This window comes from Eulemur rufifrons, chromosome 10, assembly GCF_041146395.1.
Source record: "Eulemur rufifrons isolate Redbay chromosome 10, OSU_ERuf_1, whole genome shotgun sequence".
Lineage (NCBI taxonomy): Eukaryota > Metazoa > Chordata > Mammalia > Primates > Lemuridae > Eulemur > Eulemur rufifrons.
Genome location: NC_090992.1, coordinates 23693775 through 23716710, shown reverse-complemented (window position 1 = coordinate 23716710; position 22936 = coordinate 23693775). Strand labels below are relative to the sequence as shown.

The 22936-nt window shown below is 48.6% G+C and overlaps 1 protein-coding gene across 2 annotated transcripts in view; it reads right to left on the bottom strand.

Annotated features, from left to right (window-relative positions):
* Positions 1–22279, bottom strand: part of CCNJL (cyclin J like) — a 47548-nt gene extending 25269 nt beyond the window's left edge. For both annotated transcript variants that reach the window (XM_069484271.1, XM_069484272.1), the window contains exon 1: positions 22214–22279. In XM_069484271.1, the coding sequence (XP_069340372.1) occupies positions 22214–22279 (66 nt within the window). The remainder of the gene's footprint in view (positions 1–22213) is intronic.
* Positions 22280–22936: the final 657 nt, after the last annotated feature.

Sequence of the window (22936 nt, the reverse complement as noted above, 5' to 3'; positions counted from 1 at the left end):
TTCATTCATTACACTCAGTAAGTATCAAGGACCTTCTATGCATTAGGCAGTATTCTAGGCACTGGAGATGCAATCTGGGATAAGATAAACACAGACCTAGATGCAAGACGTAAAACTATAAAACTCTTAGAAGAAAACAGAACTAAATCTTCATGACCTTAGATGAGGCAATGGTTTCTTAGATATGACACCCAAAGCAGAAGCAACCAAAGGGAAAAAAAAAAAAACAAAACACACAGGTTGGATTTCAAAATTAAAAACTTTCATGCTTCAAAAGACACCATCTAGAAAGTGAAAAGACAACCCACAGAATGGGAGAAAATATTTGAAAATACTATGTCAATAAGAGACCATATCCAGAACGTATCAAAAACTCTTACAACTCAACAACAAAAAGACAAACAACCCAATTTAAAAGTGGGCAGTGAATCTAATAGATATTTCTTCAAAGAGGGTATGAAAATGGCCACAAAGCACGGGAAAAGATGTTCAATGTTACTAATCATTAGGGAAACACGAATCAAAATCTCAGTGAGATCCCACCTCACACCCATTAGTACGGTTGTTGTTTTAAAAATCAACACAAAACTGAAAATAAACAAGTGTTGGTGAAGATGTGGGCAAACTAGAGCCCTCATATACTGCTGGTGGGAAAGTAAAGTAGTGCAGATGGTGGGAAATAGCATGGAGGCTCGTCAAAATCTAAACATAGAGTTATCAGATGATCCTGCAATTCTAATCCTTCATATATACCTAAGAGAAAGGAAAACATATGGTTGTACAGAAACTTGGATGTGAATATTCCTAGTAGCATTATTCATAAGAGCCCCAAAATAGTAACAACCCAAATGTCCATCAACTGATGAATGGATAAACAAAATGTAGTATCATCCACCAATGGAATATTATACATGGTACACGTATGTACCTTGAAACATGTGTGAACCTTGAAAATATTATGTTAAGTGACAAAAGCCAGTCATGAAAGGCCACATGTTGTATGACTTCATCGATATGAAACGTCCAGAACAGGCCAATCCACACCAGCAGAAAGTAGATTAGCCGTGGCCAGGGCAGGAATTAAGGGGAGTAATTGCTGACGGGTGTGGGGTTTCTTTTTCGTATTATAAAGCTGTTCTGAGATTAGATAACGGTGACGGTTGTACAACTGTGAATATACTAAGAACAAGTGAATCGTACACTTGAAAGAGGTGAAATTTTATGGTATGTGAATCATTATAGCTCAATAAAGCTGCTATAAAAAAATAAGATAGATACATTATCCACGCTCAGGGAGCCTGCAGTCCGGTAAGGGAGAGACATGGCAATCAAATAAAAAGGCAGCTCCAGGACTCCACGCTGTGACGGCACAAGGGAAAGCTACAGATGCCAGGAGAGCCCCCTCTTCTCTGCAGGGAGGGAGGCCTGTCTTCCCAAAGCGAAGCCTGAGTTAAGATTTCACACTGATTCCTTCTCCTCTGGCCTGTTCCCCTGAGAGCCCAGAGGCCAGGACTCAGCTATCTTTGCAGCCCTAGAGCTTTGCTCGCGGAAGGAAGATGCTCAAAGCCTGAATAAATTATCTCTTCTCCTTTATGTTTATATATGAAGAAACTGCATTTGAAAAAGTCCCCTAACCTCAGGGCTTTCTTTAACCAGCAACAGATCTGAACTAGACTTTCAGTGTATCCTTTTTTCCAACCTTTTTTTCTAAGTGCTGGAGATCTTTTATCCCTCGCTTAACTTCTTTAAGCAAAAGAACTGATGTCGTGATGAATCTGTGTGGCCACATGGGAGCTCAACCCCTCTGAGGGCAGGTCTGGGACTGCTTTTGCTCATCACTGTCCTCAGCTCCCCACTGTGATTGGAACAGGGTCAAGTGCCCAACAACTAGTTGTTGGAGGAAGGAAGGGAGGGAAGGAGGGACAGGAAAGAAAAGGAGGGAAGAACTGCAGTGGTGGATGCAGAAGGCCCGGGGCCTCCAGAGGGAAGGTGTGACCAATGACCAACTCCATAGGGTAGCAGGTCTGCGGAGACTTCAAAGAGGAGAGATAGAGCCAAGCTGGGAAAGGACACCTATGAGTTTACCTGTTGAAGATGCAGGAAGGGAAGGAAACTCAGCAGGAGAAATGGCACCTGCAGAGCCACATCTGTGTCCCATCTGGGGAATCTGGAGTGGCTGGAACAGCCAGACAGGCAGGGTGTGCCTAGATAAAGCAGGATGGAAAAGCGGGCAGGGTCCCGGCATGTATGCCTTGCTAAAGTAACTGCCCTGCCCTGAGGGCAACAGGGAGCCACCGAAGGATTTAGGGCATGGCATCAGCCTGGTCCAAGCAGCCCTGCATGAAGATCTCTCGGCCTGCCTCTCCCCAGGCTAAGGCCAGATGGCCAGTGACAGCAGCCAGTGTGTGGCTGCAGCTCCCCCAACAGCCTCCAAGAGCTTGCAGGCCCCTTGGGTATTTCCTCTAAGCACAGGCCTCTAAGTTCGGGGTCATGACATAAAGTACCACAATCACAGATCCTTGAAGTCTGGTAGGCTGCAGATGCTGGAAATCAGCCTTAGCCTAGTGACCTCTGGCCAAGCCGCGCTGCCCTCACCAGTGCCACCAAACACCCAAAACACAGGTCAGAGAGACAACGTCCCGACTTCCCTCCCTGCTCAACTCTGCCTGTTCAATGCCTTTTAGATACTCCCTTGAGCCAAGGGAGAGACGAGAGCTCGAGGCAACACATTGTGTTCTTCCTGTACACTTTTCTGGGAAAAGGGCCCTTTGCCTTGAGCAAATTCTCCAAGGAAGCCGTTGGTGCATAAAAGAGAAAGCTACAGACCATTGGAATGGGCAGCAATACGTGTCAGGAGGAGCCAGCAGGTAAAGCTTTCTGGAAGAGGCCAGTCTCAGAGGGGCAGGACTTTGAAAGGGAGAATGCCAGCTCCCTGGGATGCTTTTCAATCCTATTTCTGCTTGTCCTACAAATACTGGTTTAAATGTCACATGCTAAGAGAGGCCTTCTCTGACTTCCCCATCATTCCAAATCGGGTTCCCCTTATCCTCTGATGTCTGTTCTTCATGGCCAAAAATCTACTTATTTATGTGTCTCTTCCTGTGAAAGTCCAGACTCCAGAAAGCAGGGGCCAGGTGTTTTACCCACACCATGTACCCAGCATGGTGGCTGGCACAGAAAAAAGTGTTCAAAAAATATCTGATGAGTAAAAAAGAATGAAGACAAAGATGTCCCTCCCTGTACCAAACACCCCCTGCCCCCGCATACGGGGGAGCAGCTTGACACAGATTGTGAGGTTGGGCAGTTCTGGGTTGGAATCTCAGTGCCAGTAACCTTGGGCATGTGAATGGACCCTCAGTGTCCTCATCTGAGAAATGGGGGTCACACCGCCAGAAATGTAGCGTAACTGCAGCTCAGCAGCCACAGGGCCCTTCCCCTTTCCTCAAGCCGTGCAATCGAACCTCAGGTAAGTTGAGTTCCTCTACCTCTGTCAAAGGCCTTTTGAGCATTCAAAGGAACCTGCTCTGAGTAACATGGAATGAAGCTTTCCACGTTAGAGCTTTTTTTTTTTTTTTTTTTTTTTTTAATGAGACAAAGTCTTGCTCTGTCACCCTGGGTAGTAGGCAGTGGTGTCATCATAGCTCACAGCAACCTCAAACTCCTGGGCCAAGAGATCCTCCTGCCTCAGCCTCCCAAGTAGCTGGGACTACAGGTGCACACCAGCACCCCAGATAATTTTTCTATTTTTATTTATTTATTTATTTATTTATTTTTGAGACAGAGTCTCACTCTGTTGCCCGGGCTAGAGTGAGTGCCGTGGCTTCAGCCTAGCTCACAGCAACCTCAAACTCCTGGGCTCAAGCGATCCTCCTGCCTCAGCCTCCCGAGTAGCTGGGACTACAGGCATGCGCCACCATGCCCGGCTAATTTTTTGTATATATATATTTTAGTTGTCCATATAATTTCTTTCTATTTTTAGTAGAGACGGGGTCTCACTCTAGCTCAGGCTGGTCTCGAACTCCTGACCTCGAGCGATCCACCCGCCTCGGCCTCCCAGAGTGCTAGGATTACAGGCGTGAGCCACCGCGCCCGGCCAATTTTTCTATTTTTAGTAGAGACGGGGTCTTGCTCTTGCTCAGGCTGGTTTCGAACTCCTGAGCTCAAGCGATCCACCTGCCTCAGCCTCCCAGAGTACCGCGCCCAGCCTCACCTTAGGGCTTGTTGACGGCCGAGGCTCCTTGCTGGAAAGGACACCTGTCTATCAGCGTGCCCTCTGCAGAGCCCCCTAACCAAACAGAATTAAGAGCTCTGAGCCTCGGCTTCTTCCTGTCACTCAGAGAAGGGTGACATTATGGCATATAAACAACAGTGTGGGATGGCAGCAAGCCAGCTCTGTTTAGTTTGAGAGTCCAGCTGATTATGTCACTAACCCAATCAGGGGCGGGGACGGCATTCATGACAGGGCCTTTGCTCTGAGGGTCTGCGTTCCTCCCCAAGTACTCTTGGCCTAAGTCTGCTTGAAGGCCGCAGCCTCCCGGAGCAGGAAGCCAGCCCCTCTGCGGAGTGGTCTGGATTCCAGAAACAAAAGAGCAGCCTGCCCGGGCGTCTTGTGAAGCTCTCCCCAGATCAGGCAGGCGCTTGGCAGGCACTCAGCAAGTGGCCCAGGCAGGGTGACCTTCCTCTCAGCAGCCCTGGCAGGGCCACAGGCAGCATCAGTGTGGCCAGCAGAAAGGCTGGGGGAGGGCAGAGAAGAACAGGGGAGGAGGGCGGGACAGAGGCTTCCAGACAACTCTCCCTGCCCAGCTGTCGGCCCCTTATCACCTGAGCCAGACAGGGGCGCCCATCACAGGTGGGGCCGGAGCTGAGCAGGTGGAGGCACGGGACAGATGGCCATGATGGAGTCCAAGGGGGGAAAAAAAAATCTACCTTACGATAAACCCTGCTTTTGTTATCCCAGTAGTTGATTTTATTTTTCAACATAATTAACTATGGCCTAGAAAAAACTAGAAGATGCACACACGAAAATATTAACAGTGGTTATCTCGGGGGGAATGAGATCTTGTGTGATTTTCACTTTAATGCTTTTCAACATTGTCTGAATTTTTAAAAAAATATTTGATGTATAATCACTTTATTATTTCAGTTACTATTGTTTTCAGTTTGGAAAAAAAAAAAAGAGAAAAGAGAAGACTAGATACTGAACATACTAAGGCCCAGCTCAAAGTCTGTTCCCACGGATTTCCTGGCAACCCCACACCATCCCTTTAACAAAATCAGCCCTGTAATAGCAGCCCCACGCCCAGAAAGTATCTCACTGCATCCTCCTACGATGCAGAGCCCCGCCAAGGGCTTCCCCAAAAGTAGTTTCCCTTTTCTTTCCTTTCCTTTCTCTTTTCTTTTCTTTTCACTAATTATAAATTATATGTTCGCTGATGAATTTTAAAAGGTAGAAAATAACAAATATCATTTATAATTACTCATTCAGAGGGATGCAGAGAGGAATACTGTTAAGTTTTGCATGGATTCATCAGATGTTTGGTTGTGCAAACTTTCATAAAATGGGATCACCACCTACAATGGCTCCCTGAGGAGTCATCGGGAGCAACGTTCTCAGTGCTGGCCGGCGTTGCATTTCACTGTGACATGACTGCACCAAACCCTAATTTGGGCTTTTCAGCTGCTTCTCTTCCTTCAAGTATCTGTCCAAGCCATTCCTCAGCGATGCCTTCCTCGATCTCCCTCCTACCCTGCAGCCTCCTGTGTTTACTTAACTGTCCTCCCTCTCCAATAGTAACACAGAGTTTCTGGCCGGGCGCGGTGGCTCACGCCTGTAATCCTAGCACTCTGGGAGGCCGAGGTGGGCAGATCGTTTGAGCTCAGGAGTTCGAGACCAGCCTGAGCAAGAGCGAGACCCCACCTCTACTAAAAATAGAAAGAAATCATATGGACAGCTAAAAATATATATAGAAAAAATTAGCCGGGCATGGTGGCGCATGCCTGTAGTCCCAGCTACTTGGGAGGCTGAGACAGGAGGATCGCTTGAGCTCAGGAGTTTGAGGTTGCTGTGAGCTAGGCTGACGCCACGGCACTCACTCTAGCCTGGGCAACAGAGTGAGACTCTGTCTCAAAAAAAAAAAAAAAAAAAAAGTAACACAGAGTTTCTGAGGAAGCGGGTCACTCTTTAGGAAGGACCGAAAGCTTCTAACTATAAACCTAGTCACTGCGGAGGCAATGTTTCCCAATGTGTGTTCCATGGCACACCAGTCCCAAGATATGCTCCCTGAAGAAAAGGGTTCTGTGGGCCAGAGTTTAGGAAACACTGCATATTACACCACTCCTTCCTAAAAGGAATCATACATTAGCCCAGCAAATATATAATTTTTCTTCAACAAAAAATTTATATAACTTTGAGAAACAAGGTTAAATTTATTTATCCACAGAATACCACCCCTGCATTTGGGGGGGGGGGGCAAAGTAACAACACCCCAGAAAGCTTACTCTGGGAAATGGTGCTTTAGGGTGCCAAGTGCTGGGCACTAGTGTGCTGGAGAAAATTTAACTCCAGTGCATCTGCAAGGCGAGACTCTGGCGAAAATCCCTGGCTCAGAGCCTAGTAATTTGATGGTCCTAAGCCCAGAGATTTACTGAAAAGCTCACTGAGATTAAGAACCACAGCTTCCACCTGCAGAACTGCCCCGGTAAGAAAGTCCACACGGCCATGGCATTGGGAGCCTCGGAGGGAGAAGCTACAGGCACCAGCTCACAGGAAGCCAGAGGCCACCAAGTGCTGGGTGCCCTGCCCGGGGAGGTCCAAGGTCCAAGATTAAATCCTCCCACCCCTGGCCCATCTCTTGTATACAATATACATATATATTTTACATATTTTATTTATAATTTTGGCAGTTCCCAATCCTCCAAGCTGAGTGTGGTGGTATGTGCCCATGGAGGCAGGAGGATGGCTTGAGCCCAGGAGTTCTGGGTTGTAGCGTGCTACACCCATTGGGTGTCCACACTAAGTTCGGAGCAGGGGAACCACCAAATTGACTAAGGAGGGGTGAATTGGCCCAGGCTGGAAATGGAGCAGATCAAAACATCAACATGTGTGTGCTGATTTTTTATGGGATCACGCCTGTAGCCACTGCACTCCAGCCTGAGCAACAGAGCGAGACCCTGTCTCTTTAAAAAACGACACACACACACACACACACACACACACTGACTTGCTTCCTCCTTGGAAACCCTCTGTTGCTACTTGGTAGACTGAGACACACACCACCCTAAGGCAAGGAAGGATAGAGCCTTCTCCTTCCACTGAAATTTAGCTCCCTGAGGTTCTCATACCTGCTCCCAGGTCTACATGAGTATCTGGAATTGCTTACTATGATGAATAGTTTTATACAAGCTTTATGAGATACACAGCTACATAGATATAAATTGAGAATATATAACTTGAAAGCTTATATATGTTTATGTCATCTGTCAGACACTGTCTTCCATGCATTTTTTCTTCTAATTCTCCAAGAGGCCCACAAGGTAGCGATTACCAACATCTCAGTATCACAGACAAGGACAGCTCAGAGAGGCCAAGAACTTGCTTAAAGTCACCCAGTTAATGCACGGTGAACCCGAACCTGGGTGTTCCTATTCCAGTGTTCTTAACACTATGTTCTGGGGTCTCCATGCAATAGTTTGTTTGTATTTTCCTTCCAAAATAATGTTTTATTTAACTGATTATAAAATACCTGATCACTACGGAAATTTTAGAAAATAGAGAGGACCACAAAGAGAATTAAAATCCCCAGTAGTCCCACCACCAGGAGAATACCGGGGGTGCGTACAGATGTCGGTGTACACCCTTCCAGTCCTGTTTCTCTGCACACGCCCACGCCCGCTTCTCTCTCATGAGACTGTCTCCCCGCTTAAAGCTGTAAGCCAACGCAGGCGCTGCGTGCATTCGCTCCATCCCGACACCACCCTCCGGAGGTGGGCCCAGCACTGGCACTAAGACCCAGGAAACTGAGGCACAGAAGTACAACTGCCAAAGCCACATTGCAGGTCAGCGGCAAATACTGGTCTTGTATACGGAGGAGCTGGCCAGGGCCTGGGGTGTGCCACCACTTGGAGTGTGACACTGTTTCATAAACAGCTCAAGGAGCAGGGCTGAGCTGCTCTTGAACACCAGCCACCAAGAGAAGCCACCCTGGCTCGCCTCTTCTGAGCTTCCAATTGCCCTGTCCTTGCTGCCTGCCAAAGGCACCAGGCACCAGGCCCTGGGACGGTGGCTGGGCAAACAGTGAGACCAGTGGCTGGGGAAACAGCAAGAGGGTCATGCTGAGAACAAAGAGCAGCAGAGAGGTGAAGAAACACCATGTGTAACCACGGTGACCAACAGGAAGTGGAGACTTGCAAATTTAAAGGGAAAAAGAAGGGAGGGGGAGAAGTACACGGTGCCGAGCTGGGGGCCCAGCAGAGCAGAGCGCAGGCTCACCCTCCTGCCCCTCTCTGCCCCATTGCTTCACAAGGCCCAGGGAGGCGTTTTCAGTAAAGCAGCGACAGCTCTGCGGGAACGCTGTTTCAACATTCTCCAGAGAGTGTCCTGTGGCACATGAAGCCAGCCATGCCGGTAACGTCCCCTCCTGCTCAAGTCCAGCAGAGAGAGAGGTCACCCCAGGCATTACATTTGTCGGTGGCCCAGGTACTCCCCGGTGAATGGCAGGCGGGCCAGCTCCAAGCACATCTCCTCCTTCCCAGGAGCCAAAGCCCCTGCCTTGCCAGGCAAACCCTGTACCAGGCCCGGCTACAGCTGCCAGGGCACCCACAGTGACCACTGTGACCGCACTGGTCCCCATCCAACCCATGACTCCGGGCCCTCCGAGCATCCCCACAGACAACATTCACAGCCTTTTTATCAAATGCCCCTGCCCAAGTTTTGCACTTCAGCCAGCTTCCTGTATGACCACGTCCCTCACACCCTCAGGACTGGGGCGCTGTTGGTGCCCTTCATTCTCCCATGTCTCCATGATCCAGGGTCCAATCTCTGGATCGCTCCTCTTTCCTCCGGGGTCACCGTCCTTACACAGTGGCACCGAAGCTCTTCACTCCACACTGCCGGCTCCTGTTCCCAATTTCCAGATTCCTTCTTCTGGATTCTCCCGGGCACCTCGACCCTGACATGAAGCCCAAAATGGGTCAGTAGGGTGACCAACCACCACCACTGCCCCTCAGCTGGGACTCTACCCCCTACCCATCTGCAGTCCAGGGTTTCGCTAATGGCTGTCAGTTGACCACATGCATCAGAATCTCCTGGGGACCTATTTAAAAATGGAGATTCCTCCGGTACTGGGTGGAAGAGTGTCCCTCCCCAAAACTCATGTCTGCCCAGAACCTCAGAATGTGACCGTATTTGAAAATACGGTCTTTACAGATAGAATCGAGTCAAAATGAGGTCATACTGGATTAGGATGGGCCCTAATGCAATGGCGACCGGTGCCCTTATAAGAAGAGAAAACACACACAGACAAGGTAAAGACGGGTAAGGAGAGAAGCTTTATAAAGATGGAGCGATGTGGCTACAAGCCAAGAAGACTGCGGATTCTCTGCAACCACCAGAGGCCGGAAGAGGCAAAGAAGGATCCTCCCCTGGAGCCCCCAGAGGGAGCGTGGCCTGCGGACACCTCGATTTCAGACTTCCGGCCTCCAGAGCTGTGAGATGACACATTTCTGCTGTAGCTTGTGATGCTTTGTCACAGCAGCCCTAGGATCTAACACATCCCATCTCCTGCCTCCCTGGAGATGGCGCTGGCACCTACCTACGCTTCCCAAGTGCTTCACCCGAGCCTGCTGCCCAACGCTAAGCTCCAGGAAGGTAGAGATTTTTGTTCGGTTCACCCCTACACAGTGGCTAGCACAGTGCCACACGGCTGGCTCCTAGAAACCATGTGTCAAGTGAGAGGTGAACCTGCACTGATATTCAAGAGCTGCTAGTGCCTCTGTCGGTACATTCCGCTCGTCCTTTTTCTCTTTGAAGCAACTTTAATAATCAAATGAGATAATGCGCACAAGGCATTTAACAGTCTCTGCCCAACAAACGTCAACGCCCTTCATTTAGTGGGCAGTGGGAGTCCTTCGAGATTAGATAGGAACTGACCGGTTCCAGAAGGGGCTCCCCAAGAACAATGTTCACTATGCAAAAGGCCAACCATGCTCAGCTACGGAAAGTTACTTTGTTCCAACCAGTAAGAAACTTGACATCTTTCATTCTTTTTGTTAACTGGTCCTTTTGGGGCCACTGTCTGAAACCTCTCAAGTCTCCCCACTTCCTGCCCTGGTTCAGAGGCCATGCTTGGGATGGCTGCGACACCTGCGATAACTGGTCTCTGAGGCCACGTCCATTTCCAGGGAGCCGGCACCCCCTCCTCGCATCCTTCTCGTAGCCCTCCACCTTCTCTCACGAAAAGATGCAAACATCTAGGAAGACCCACACCCCAAAGCCAAATGCCCCTGGTCTCTCCGGGTCCTCCCCTAAACTTACCCAGGCCATTGACATGTGACCATCACATGCTGCCCTGGGCCCTGGCGCATGAACTTTCTCTGCACCTTTCTCTGCTTGCCAAGCTTCTACTCACCCTTCAGAACCATATTAAACAGCAATCTCCTCTCTGAAGCTTTTTAAGACTTCCCTCGCCAATTGGACCTCGTCTTTGGTACACTGGTTACGAGTATGAGCTTTGGAGCCAGGCTGCCTACCAGGTGTGTGGTCTTGCATAAGTTTATTTAACTCCCTAAACTTAGCATGTCCCATCTGTAAAATGGGAATAATTATAGAGCTGACTACTAGAGGGGCTGCCTGAGGGCTCAGCTAATGGAAGGGAACTCAAGATCTCGGCACACAGTAGGCGCTCGTTAAATGTGGACTATCATTTTTAACTGGCTATTTCGGCCATTACCATAAGGCTGTAAGTAGTTTTAAATGACTGTACCTTCAGCTATGCTAAGGGCCCCCAGGCCAAAGTTTAGGTCTCCCATGCTTCTACCTGTTACACACGGAGCTCACTAAATGACAGAGGGCTGGATAAAGAGGCCACCTCACAGCCACTATGTGTCAACCAGGCCAAGGAGATGGCCCAAGACAAGACAGAACTCTGCATTTCCAGACTCCAGCCAGCAAAGCCCACCCTACCCGCTGCTGCCTGGCTTCCTCCTTTCTAACCAGGATGCCGAATCCCTTCCTCCGGAAACACGCCTCCACGGAGGTCCCTGACACCGGGGAAGATGTCCCTAGCAGTCTGCCCAAAGTTCTCCCTGTAATGGATTCATGGCCCAGCTTTAAAGTAACCATGAGAAATAAACTCTCAAGTATGAAAGGACAATGGTGTATTATCTCTGCAACTTGGTTCAGGAAAAGACATGCATACATCGAGAAAAAGAGAATGATAATGCAAAGCAAATGTGTTAAAATGTTCACAAAATGACACACTATGCTTGCAACTCTTCTCTAAGTTTGAAAGGATTTCAAAAGCGAAAGTTAACACAAAAGGAAAGACCAAAGAGAGATTTTAACTGGGAGGCAACACTAACCTCCCCCACTTCTCACCTAGCAGGGCGACTGCCCCGGGTGCGTGAGGGGAAGTCCATGTTACACCATCCTGCCTTCAAGGCCATGCTGCAATTCCTCTGCTGCTGTGTGTCTTGTTAAGGTCAGACTCTGGGGACAGCAGATCCGCAAAATTTTAAAGCCCCAACTCTCCCACTAGAAGGGGACTCTGGCCAAATGCCTAACCCTTTGGAGTGATGACCACTTCCGGGCTAAGTAGCTGGCAGTACAGCATGGCTGTCCCTGTCATGACAATTCCCAGGCTCTGGCACCATCTGCTCCAAGGATAAGGGACTCAGTGCCTCAGGACAATTCAAACTCTGCCTCAGAAGGATTCAGTTACCAAGTGACTGCCCCGTGGGGGCAGGGGCGGCACACACCGCAATGCCATGCTGGGCTGAGAGTGGGCAGGAGTGTCCTGCAGGCTCGTCCCAGGAGGCCTCACCCAGCCCCAGACGCGGGTCTCAGGCTGGTTCCCTGAGGCAGATGGGGCTCCACGAACCCCAGAAAGGATTCAGAGTTCCTTTCCCCTCTCCTTTCCACCCTCCGGCAGTTTTCCCACTCTGGGTTCCTGATCCTTTTAAACACAGCCAATGAGACACCATTTTTAACCTATCCAAATGGCACTAATTTTTTTTTTTTAAAGAATAATAGCCAGGGTTAGCAAAGTTGTTGGGAAGCAGGCATTCTTCCACCCCACTGGTGGAAGTGTAAGCTGATTCAACCCTTTAGGATTTTATTGACTGGTGATATGCAAGCTTCTTAAAATCATAGTCTGTTATCACACTTGCATTTTAGGAATTTATTCCCATGAGCATACTCAGAAAGACAAGGATCACCACGACAGTGCTATGCAAGATCAAACGGTACACTGGAAAAAAGCCAAAATACATCCGATGGGGGGATGGGTAAGAAAATTGTGTTATATATCTACAATAGAAAACTGCTCAGCAGTAAAGAGAAACTCCTGACAGACACAACAGGGACGAATCTCAAAAGCGGGACATTAAATTAAAAAAGGCAGGTGGAAAGGAGTATGTACATGTGACTCCATTTATACGACACTCTAGAAAAGACAAATCTAATCTACAATGACAAAAAAGCAAATCAGCTATTGCCTGGGGCTGGGGCAGGATGGGGGTGACTGACCAGAGAACGTTCTAGGTTGATGGTGATGTCCCATATATTGATTACGGTGGTGGTTATGTAAGTGTATACATTTGTCAATACTCATTATACACTGTAAACTATATGTTCGCTTAAGATCTATGTATTGCACTATATGTAAATTATACTTCAATTTTAAAAAAATGAATAAGCAAGGCCAGGCACAGTGTAATCCCAGCACTTCAAGAGGCCGAGGTAGGAGGATTAACTTGAGGCCAGGAGTTCAAGGCCAGCATGGGCAACCTAGGGAGACCCTATCCCCACAAAAAAAGAAAAAAAAAAGGAAAAATTAGCTGGAGGTTGTGGCACATGCCTGTAGTCCCAGCTACTTGGGAAGCTGAGGCAGGAGGATTGCTTGAGCCCAGGAGTTCAAGGCTGCAGTGAGCTATGATTGCACCTCTTTATTCCAGCCTGGGAGACAAAGAGAGATCCTGTCTTCATAAAAAAAAAAAAAAAAAAGAATAAGCAGCTCCTTAAATATCTAATAGGAGATGAGTTAATCAAATCATGATGCATTCATAAAAAAAAAAGAAAACATGACACATGAGACTGCAGAAGAATAGTTAATGACATAGAAAGTTATTTAGTGCATGCAGTTAAGAAAAAGTTACAGAACTGTGATATACTTGATGGCATTTTTGTAAAATAAAATGTATATATTTGAATAGAAAATGAACAAAAGAAAATATTCTATTCATTAATTCAATATTAATATTATTGGGTATCCACTATATACTATTATTGTTACAATGAGCAGAAAAGACAAAAAAAAATCCCTTCTGTTCATGGAGCTTCTGTTCCATAGTTTCACAAAAATTATCTAGATTATTAAAATAATGAAATGGTATAGGAAAGTGTATAAATTATATGACGATTTGTATCAACACACACATAATTTATGCTTGTTTATGCACAGACTAACTCTTTTTTTTTTTTTTTTTTTTTTGAGACAGAGTCTCACTCTGTTGTCCAGGCTAGAGTGAGTGCCGTGGCGTCAGCCTAGCTCACAGCAACCTCAAACTCCTGAGCTCAAGGGATCCTCCTGTCTCAGCCTCCCGAGTAGCTGGGACTACAGGCATGCACCACCATGCCCGGCTAATTTTTTCTATATATATTTTTAGCTGTCCATATAATTTCTTTCTATTTTTAGTAGAGATGGAGTCTTGCTCTAGCTCAGGCTGGTCTCGAACTCCTGAGCTCAAACAATCCGCCCACCTTGGCCTCCCAGAGTGCTAGGATTACAGGCGTGAGCCACCGTGCCCGGCCGACAGACTAACTCTTGAAGGAGTCATAAGATATTGGGATCAGTGGCGCCTTTTGGGGAGGCAAATCAGGGGACAGGTTGGCAGGAAGCCTTTTCACCAACTATACTTTTTATATAGCTTGATTTTTTGGTACCATTTTCACATGCTATCTATTCTAAACAAACACAGTTGAATGCTTCTAATTTTTTGCTAGTGTTCAATAATCAGCAACTGGGTGAAGAATGATACAGAAAGATGTATATGGGAAATAAAGTGTTTTAAGACAAGATAGTTTCCATTTTACTAAAAAAAAAATCCAAAATAAAAATGGCATGCGATGACATACATACAAAAGAACAGAAGAACACACACCAAAATATCAACAGAGATTATTTCCGAGTGGTAGGATTGTAAGGGGGATTTTACTTTCTTCTTTTTGAATGTATTTATTTTTGCATTTTCCTAAATAAACACTTTGTGTATGTGTTTATGTGTATTCGTAATGACGAAAGAAAGAAAGAAAGAGAGAGAAAGAAGGAAGGAAGGAAAGAAAGAAAGAGCGAGCAGAGCAGACTTGCTGTGTCACCTCTTTCTGCCAGGTGCTCAGACTCATTAGAGAATTGTTGGCTGCACTCCCTTTACCCAAGGGACTGTGTGATTTAGGAAGACAAAAAACAAGACAAGAGCAAGGGCACAGGGCCAGCTCCAAGCCTCAAATGTCCTCCCCTCACTCATACAGCACAGGCGTCCTCAGCCAGCCAGGGAGCCCAGCCAAGTCCCTTGCCCATCCCACCATCTGGAGGCCCGGGAGGTTGATGGGGTGCACCCACACCCATTTTCTCCCTGGACACCTGGGAGGCAGGTGGGGCAGGGATCAATGTCCTGGTTTTACAGATGAAAGGAAGCCTGCAAGATAATTTATTTCTTCCACAGACAAAGTGCACTGAGACCAAGTCTTGACTGGATGTTGTGCACACACTGAGCATTTTGGTATTCTAAGACCTAAAAGACGCAAGTGACAATGCCAAGTTCTGATCCAGGTTTTGTCACTAGCTTCCTACAGAGTATAGCCGAGGCTCGGTATTCTAGGACAGCCTGAATCACCTCTGCAGTCTGGACTGTAGGAAACTCCTCCGTAAGCCTCCGTATCCTCACCTCCAGGAAGGGGCCATGTGGGCAGACTTCTTGGGGTCTCACTTGAAGACCACAGCCATAAGGCAGCCCTGTCATTAAAGGGGGTAAGAGCTTGTTAAAACCAGCATTTGGGTTTGAAAGGCCTGAATTAGACGTTGCTGGAACTAAGCTGGACAGACGCGTCCCATTGCCAGCATGTGGGATACTTTCTTATTGGGAGATCTGGGTATGTCTTGTGATTTGGGGAGAACCGCGCCCTGGGGAAGCAGAAAACCAAAAGGGCAGAGGGGAGTGGAAACACCAGCTGGAGGATGACCTAGCCAAATCGTTGAGCCCTTTCTTGAGCAAGACCTTGGTCACCACTTTCTATTACTATAAGGAGACAGATATTCAGCCTTGAAGTGGAGAAATCTGAAGAATTTACTGGAAGGAGTGAGGAAAAAAATACTGCTGTTGGAAGAAATAAAAGGACGTGCAAGCATCAGAGGTCACTAGAGAATGATGCAGTTTTAACCCCGGGGCCAAGGATGGAGCTGGAATGAGAGTCTATCACCATCCAGCTGTCAGAACTCAGGCAAAAGAGGGAAGCCCTGAGGGGTCCTTTTCCCTGACAAGAGAGGGGCAGGCATGGCACAGGCCAAATCACTTCAAGGCAAGAAACAGCACACAGGGGTCAGGCCCAAGACATGGCCACCCACCAGGACCAAATAAGGGAGACCCTGGCCCAGCGATTAAGGCCCGAGCCCACGGCAGCTAGCTTTTCAGCGTGGTTTAGGAAGAGGACATCCCTTGAAGGCCATCGTCAACCAAACTAAAACACAAGAGCCTATGTCGTGGATGACAGAGGCTCCATTTCTCCATGCTCTGTGCTTCCATTCTTTGTTAAAATGGATGTTTTTTCAAAGGAATTTATGTTCAAGCTTTTTTTTTTTTTTGGAGACAGAGTCTCACTCTGTTGCCCAGGCTAGAGTGCGTGCCGTGGCGTCAGCCTAGCTCACAGCAACCTCAAACTCCTGGGCTCAAGCGATCCTACTGCCTCAGCCTCCCGAGTAGCTGGGACTACAGGCATGCACCACCATGCCCGGCTAATTTTTTTCTATATATATATTTTTAGCTGTCCATATAATTTCTTTCTATTTTTAGTAGAGATGGGGTCTCGCTCTTGTTCAGGCTGGTCTCGAACTCCTGAGCTCAAACGATCCGCCCACCTCGGCCTCCCAGAGTGCTAGGATTACAGGCGTGAGCCACCGCGCCCGGCCATATGTTCAAGCTTTGATACAAACGGCTGTTCATCTCAAGGCATGTATCCCTCTGAGCCTTGCAGTTTCCCATCTGTAAAATGGGTTTAATACCAGCCCCAGGGCCACAGTGAGGAGTAAATGAGATAATCTATGGGAGCGCGCCTGGTGCACTGCCTGAAAATCCAGTAAGTCCTCAGTAACAGTCGCCACTAACATGATCATTACTAACCAAAATTTTTGATGGTGGTATTTTGGAAGATCTCCATATAAATTCAGTCACAAATCAGTAAAAATGTCCATCAGTCCGCTGGTTCAAGAAGCCTGGTCTCACACAGCCAAAGTCCTCTAAGGATGTAATGAAGTTCCAGGAAGCAGGAAAAACTCATTAGATGGCTGGTTGCTCTGCAGATCCCAAAGCTGGGGTGGGCTGAGAAGACCCTTAAGGTATCAGTGACTTCAGTCCTGGGAGAAGGTGAACACCCCATGGAGGAGGAGGCAGCCCCTGGCCCTTGGGCCCCCCGAGCCCAGGAAGATAGAGCGCTGAGATCATGTCACACAGGGCTTGTGAACATGGCTTCGGAAAAGAGGGAGTATTTTTACCCCAAGTACTCTAAGAATCCTTATATTCAGAAAGTCTTCTACACACCCAAGAAGCCTTAAATCATAGTGGTGCGGTCCTTAAACATTTTCTTTGCTTAACTAACATAACTACTTCCTCCTGATTGGAGAGTGAAGATTATGTGTAAAATGGACATAAATCAAAAGGAGATAAGAGCAAGTTCTATTTTGCTGTTCATAAAATTCAGGAAGAAACACAGAACTTCCTGATAGAAGTCTGAGAGGGATTATCTAGATTTCTATTATCTGGGCTCAACCTGTAGTTATTTTCCTAAGATCCTTAAGCTGTACTTTGGTCCAGGCCAGTAAATCTGCCCTCGTGGGTAACTCCTTTTTTAACTTCCTGCCTAGTATTATCTGAGAGGAGGACGTGCAAGTCTGTAGGAAGCTGGGGAGGTGTCCTCCACCAGGTCCTGTGCCTGGCACCACAGCCACTCACACGCAGACTGCCCCGGCCAGGCCAGGCGGCATCTCCCGACAGATGCCAAGGGCCCGGCGTGGATTCCTGGGAAGTGTTCCCACACGACCATTCACTGTTTCCTGGAAGAGTCCGTCCGGGTCTGGCCTCACACTTCTGTGCACCCACAATGCCTGTGCCTGCACCAAGTGACACAGTGAACACCCCGAGGTCCCTCAGTGCACCAGACACAGGTCTGGGAGTGAGGTACAAGGCACACCGCATGCCTACAAGGAGTTCACAGTCTAGTGGGTAGGACAAGTCACTATACAGGGTGACAAAGACTGAGAGAAGTAAGAATGAGGTTGGGGCGGGACACATGGCAGAGGGGAGAGAGGCTTGAAGGACCAGAGCAGTGGTCTTTAAGCTGAGTGCTGTCCCAGGCCCTAATTCCACCATGTGCACGCAGAACTTGTCCAAAGGGTTTCAAGACCCTATTAATTTTAAACTTAGGTGGATGCATCCTTTGAGGGGAAAAACATGGCTCTGGGTTTTAATCTGCATGCTCACGGTGGCATAGACGTGGTTACCAGAAAAACATCACCAACAGCCTCCTCGCTGTCGACACTGGCCTGGCGATCATCTGCTCCTACCTCGTTCAGGGAAGGGGCCAAGGGGCACACAGGCAGCAGGTGAGAAACCCAGCTCCCCTGTACTGCCTGGCACCCCCAACCCCAGCAGAAAGGTCAGGGTTAGAGTTCTATGTGGGCTTCTGCAGAAGCAACAGGGCCAGGAAAGATGGTCAAGGGAGGAATTTAAGGGCTGAGCACAGGATAAAGGTGGCCTGGAGAGAGACGTGGGAGAGATCTCTCCGAGTGACTTGGGCAGCAGAAGGGTTCCACTCTCTCTACTCGCCAGCCGGGATGCCTTATCCAGGCTGGTTAGAAGGTCCTGCTGATGGGGTCTCACTCCTAGGTCCCAGTAGAAACATGATTTTTGGCAAACTGCTGCCTTTCCTGACTTCAATCCCATCACGGGTCCAACGGTCCAAAGGGATAACAATGCCTCTCTTACGTGGATTACCTATCACATCTGTGGACCCCTTGGAGGGTGTCACCAACCCCAAGCCTTACCCCGAGCATGCACTATATATATGAAGGGGCTGTCAGTCTCCACGTAGCAACCTCAAGTGGAAAGGTGCAACGCTTCCCACCTCCCTACCAGGTGACTCACAACGTTCTTAGGTTCTCTCACCTAATGCTAACATTCCTACAAAATAGTTCTCCCATTTTACAGAAGAGGAAAGGAAAGGCTCACTTATTCATTCGCCTGTCATTCCATACGTATCATCATAAGACAAACACAGCCTATCCTTGTGGAGTTTGTATTCCATTGTGTGTGTGGTGGGAGAGATAACAAGTAAACAGAGAATAATTTCAGATACTGATAAATGCTATAAAGAAAACAAAACAGGGTAATTTGATAGAGTGGCACAGAGGGGCAGTAATAGATCAGGAGGGGCAACCATGCGACACACTGAGAGGAGCAGAATCCAAACAGAGGGGACAACCAGTGCAAAGGCCCTGGGACACGAACAGGCTTGACTTGTTCAAGGAACAGAAAGGAGGTCAGTGTGGCTCAAGAAGAATGAAAGACAGTGAGGGGGCAGGAGACAAGGTAGGAGAGCAGGCCGGGGCCAGACCGTGCTGGGTGTTCCAGGCAGTGGTGAGGACTGGGAATTCTATTGTAAGGGCGTGGGAGGACGCTGGAGGTCTGCAAGCAGGGAAGTGACATGCTCTAAACTCTGGCTAGTGTGGGAAGAATGGATGCTAGAGACCAGGTTTACAGAGGTTTACAGACGTTGAATAAGCAGCTCAGGCCAGGTTTGCATGAGACATCAAGACTGGTTTCCACGGTGTCACATTTTTTACACCCTGTAGTACGATGCTAGACTGGAATCTCACATCTGACAAACCGGGGCTCCCACTGTCTCCATGATCTCAGCTTTGCCTCCTGCGCCAGTCACATGAGGATAACCGCTTGTGGCCCTACGATAATTACATGGCATGTATGTAAACACGCTTTGTCTTCATCTGGCAACATTCAACAAAGAGTGAGTGTCTACTGTGTGCCAGCCACTTGTAAAGTCGTTCTACAGCGTTAGAAATGCACTGTCAGAGTAGATGTTTGATAACAAAGTTACCCTGTCTGGGAAAAACAAAGGGCCAGCCCTCACTCCTCCAGAAAGGCCAGGCCAGCATGGACACCGGTTCCCCAGTCTTCACTCCTCTCAGCAAATGCTCCAGGAAGCCAAATTTTCTTAAACAGCATCTTCTTTGAAGAGGGAGAGGAAATAAAGGAGAAAAATGACGAGCAGTGTTTTGAGGAGGTGGGATACTATAACCAAGGAACTTGGGAGTTGCCCTGATAAGGCCAGCTTCAAGTCATGTGACCCCGGGCATCCATCCCTGCGTGAGTTTTCTATTCTCACCTGTAGAAGTGAGACAAAGTCGGCTTCCCTCAGAGCTGGGCAGCTCTGTGGCATGGGTAAAGCACGGCTCATGGAGAACTGCCTTTCTTGCTTCTTTGAGCAGCTGGGAGCAAGTTTAGAACATTCTCACTTACATACACAAGGCTGGGGATTCTCAGGTAACTGAACTAGTGGAGTTTATTGCTCTTAGACATCCTTCCCTCTAGAAAGGGGTAATCAGGTTGAAGTCATTCCTCCTAAGCTATGAGCAGAAATGACAAACATTCGAGCCTACGATAAACAAGGAAGCCCAATTTCCATGGCAGCCCTCATGAACTCTGTTTAGCCACCACCTTTAGAAAAGGACCAAGACCATACTGCCTAGTCTAGCACCAACCCCCATCACTGTCCCTGCTTTTTTTATTTTTTGAGACAGAGTCTCACTCTGTCACCCCAAGTAGAGTGCAGTGGCATCATCACAGCTCACTGCAACCTCAAACTCCTGGGCTCAAGCAATCCTCCTGTCTCAGCTTCCCAAGTAGCTGGGACGACAGGCGCATGCCATCATGCCCGGCTAATTTTGCTATTTTTAGTAGAGACAGGGTCTCAATCTTGCTCAAGCTGGTCTCAAACTCCTGGGCTCAAGCGATCCTCCTGCCTCAGCCTCCCAGACTGCTAGGATTACAGGCATGAGCCACTGCGCCCGGCCTTGTCCCTGCTTTTTAATTGAACCACCAAGACCTGGATTTCTTCTTCAGATGCCTAGAATGTGCTGCAGCTTGCCCAGTCTACTGAGGGAAGAAGACCAAGAAAAGAGGAAAGCTACAGCGCTATCAAGCAATGCAAGATAGAGACATATCAGGAAATGCAGGAAAAGAGGGGAAAAAAAGCATTAATTTGACTGGAAGATAGCCACTCCCTAATAAGGAAAAAACCTGAATAGCTGGTGATTCTTTAAGCAGAGCTCCCACAGACACTCGGTACTAATGTGCTGAGTGTGGAACCTGTCTGTGTAGAGACCCAGGTACCCCACTAGGAAGACCTCTCCCTTCCAGTACTGGGTTGAACAGTGTCCCCCCCAAATCCATGTCTACCTGGAACCTCAAAATGCGATCTTAGTTAGAACAGATCTTTTCAGATGCAATTAGTTAATTATGATGAAATCATATTGGATTAGGCTGGGTCCTGTTCCGATGACTGGTGTCCTTACAAGAAAACAAAGACACTGACAGACATACAGAGAACCACATGACACAGAGGCAGAGCCTGGAAAGATGCCGCTACAGGCCAAGGAATGCCAAGGATTGCCAACAACCACCAAAATTTAAGAAGAAAGAAGGAAAGGTCCTCCCTTAGAGCCTTCAGAGAGAGCACGGGCCTGCTAACACCTTGATCTTGGACTTTAAGCTTTCAGAGCTGTGAGAGAATAAATTTCTGTGGCTTGAAGCCCTTCAGTTTGTGGTACTTGCTATGGCAACCCCAGGAAACCAATCTACTCCCTAGTGCACACCTGTTCCCCAAACCACCCTTCCTGGTCTCAGCCTGGGGGCAGGAGGGAAGACACACAGGCCAGGCCTCCAGCCCACGGGGACTTTTCCAGATCCCAATGCCCATGGGCACTTCTCTCCTTGAGGGGAGGGGGTGCAGGGATCACATTTCAGCGACTCCCCCCACCTTCTGCCCTGAGAGGCAAACTGGCAGGGGAGTTTGCTTTTCCTTCCCTCAGCCTCCCAGTTCTGTAGCCTCTTTAAATTAGACTGGTGTTTCTTCAGCTTCAACCATGCATTCCCATCCTAGATATACATACGTATTTGGCCACAATTATGTACTCTCTCTGTACTACCATTTACCTAGTATTTCTTTATATCGAAACACTATTTTTACTTAAATAAATTTATTTAAAAGAAACTGCTACATCATTAGTAAAACAAATGGAAAATCACATCATTTATCTTATGCAGAACTTGCTATATAATAGGTATACATATTTTTAAGTTGCACATTAAAAATGAATACACAATATTTTTAAAGGTCCATTCATGTACCATTTAAAATAATCTCGGGTGGCAATACTATAGGAAATACTGCCTTAGAGGTACAGTGACTCTCTCTCCGTTTAGTTGGCTCTGAGGTCCTAATCAGAAAAACCAACTTCAATCTCTCCAATTTCCTGCCCCCCAACCCCCCAACCCCCCAACCCCCCAACCCAGACACTCCTCGAGAAGGTAAAGGGCCGGAGGAAAGGCACCCAGGAGTTCTGAGTCCTACACGGAGCGACCTGAGAACACTGAGTCAAGAGCGAAAGAGACTACCCAGTCCTGCAAGTGACAAGGGCGGGGAGGGACTGACCTTCTCGCGCAGGGTGCAGTGGACGTCCGAGGCGACGCGCCCTTCCCACCACGGCTCATCCATCATCGAGTATGCAGCGCCGCGATCCGAGGCTACCGCGCTCTCAGGGCGCACCCTGCGTGGACACGGGCAACTTCAGCGCCGGAGCGCGCCCCCGGCTCCGACCCCGGGTATCCCTATTCTCGCTCGCCCCCGGCCCAGGACCCGGACGGGCGCCCCTTCCTGCGCCGCTCAGCAGAGCTGGCGGTCGCCTCCAGTCCGGAGAAGGTTGCGGTGCCCCCTCCCCTTTGCTCGCTGGACACGGGGCGATCTGGAGCTGTGCAACAACTTGCAGAATTTTTATCTTCCCTTTTGCAAAAGTTGCAGAGAAAGTTGCCGACTCCGCTAGCTCGCCCGAGGCTGGGGCTCCGGCAGCGGCCACCGGCTCGCCGTCCCCAACTCCTCCCCCGCCGCCCAGCCTTTGTCCTGCTCCCACATCCTGCCCTCGAGCCGGGGCGAAACTCACGCATCCCTCTCAAGGCGTGGGGGGCTGCGGGCGCCGGGCCCCTCCCAGGGCCGAGCCAGCGGTGCCCTCGGGTGCCTGCCCGCGGCTGGACCCTGGCCCCCGGCGCTCCGCACTCTCGACGGCCACCTCCGCAGCCCGCCTTGCCCCGGCAGCCGCCGCGCCCCTACGTGCGCTCGGGTCCCGCCGCGGCTCGCAGTCTCCCGGCCGCCGGGGGCCTC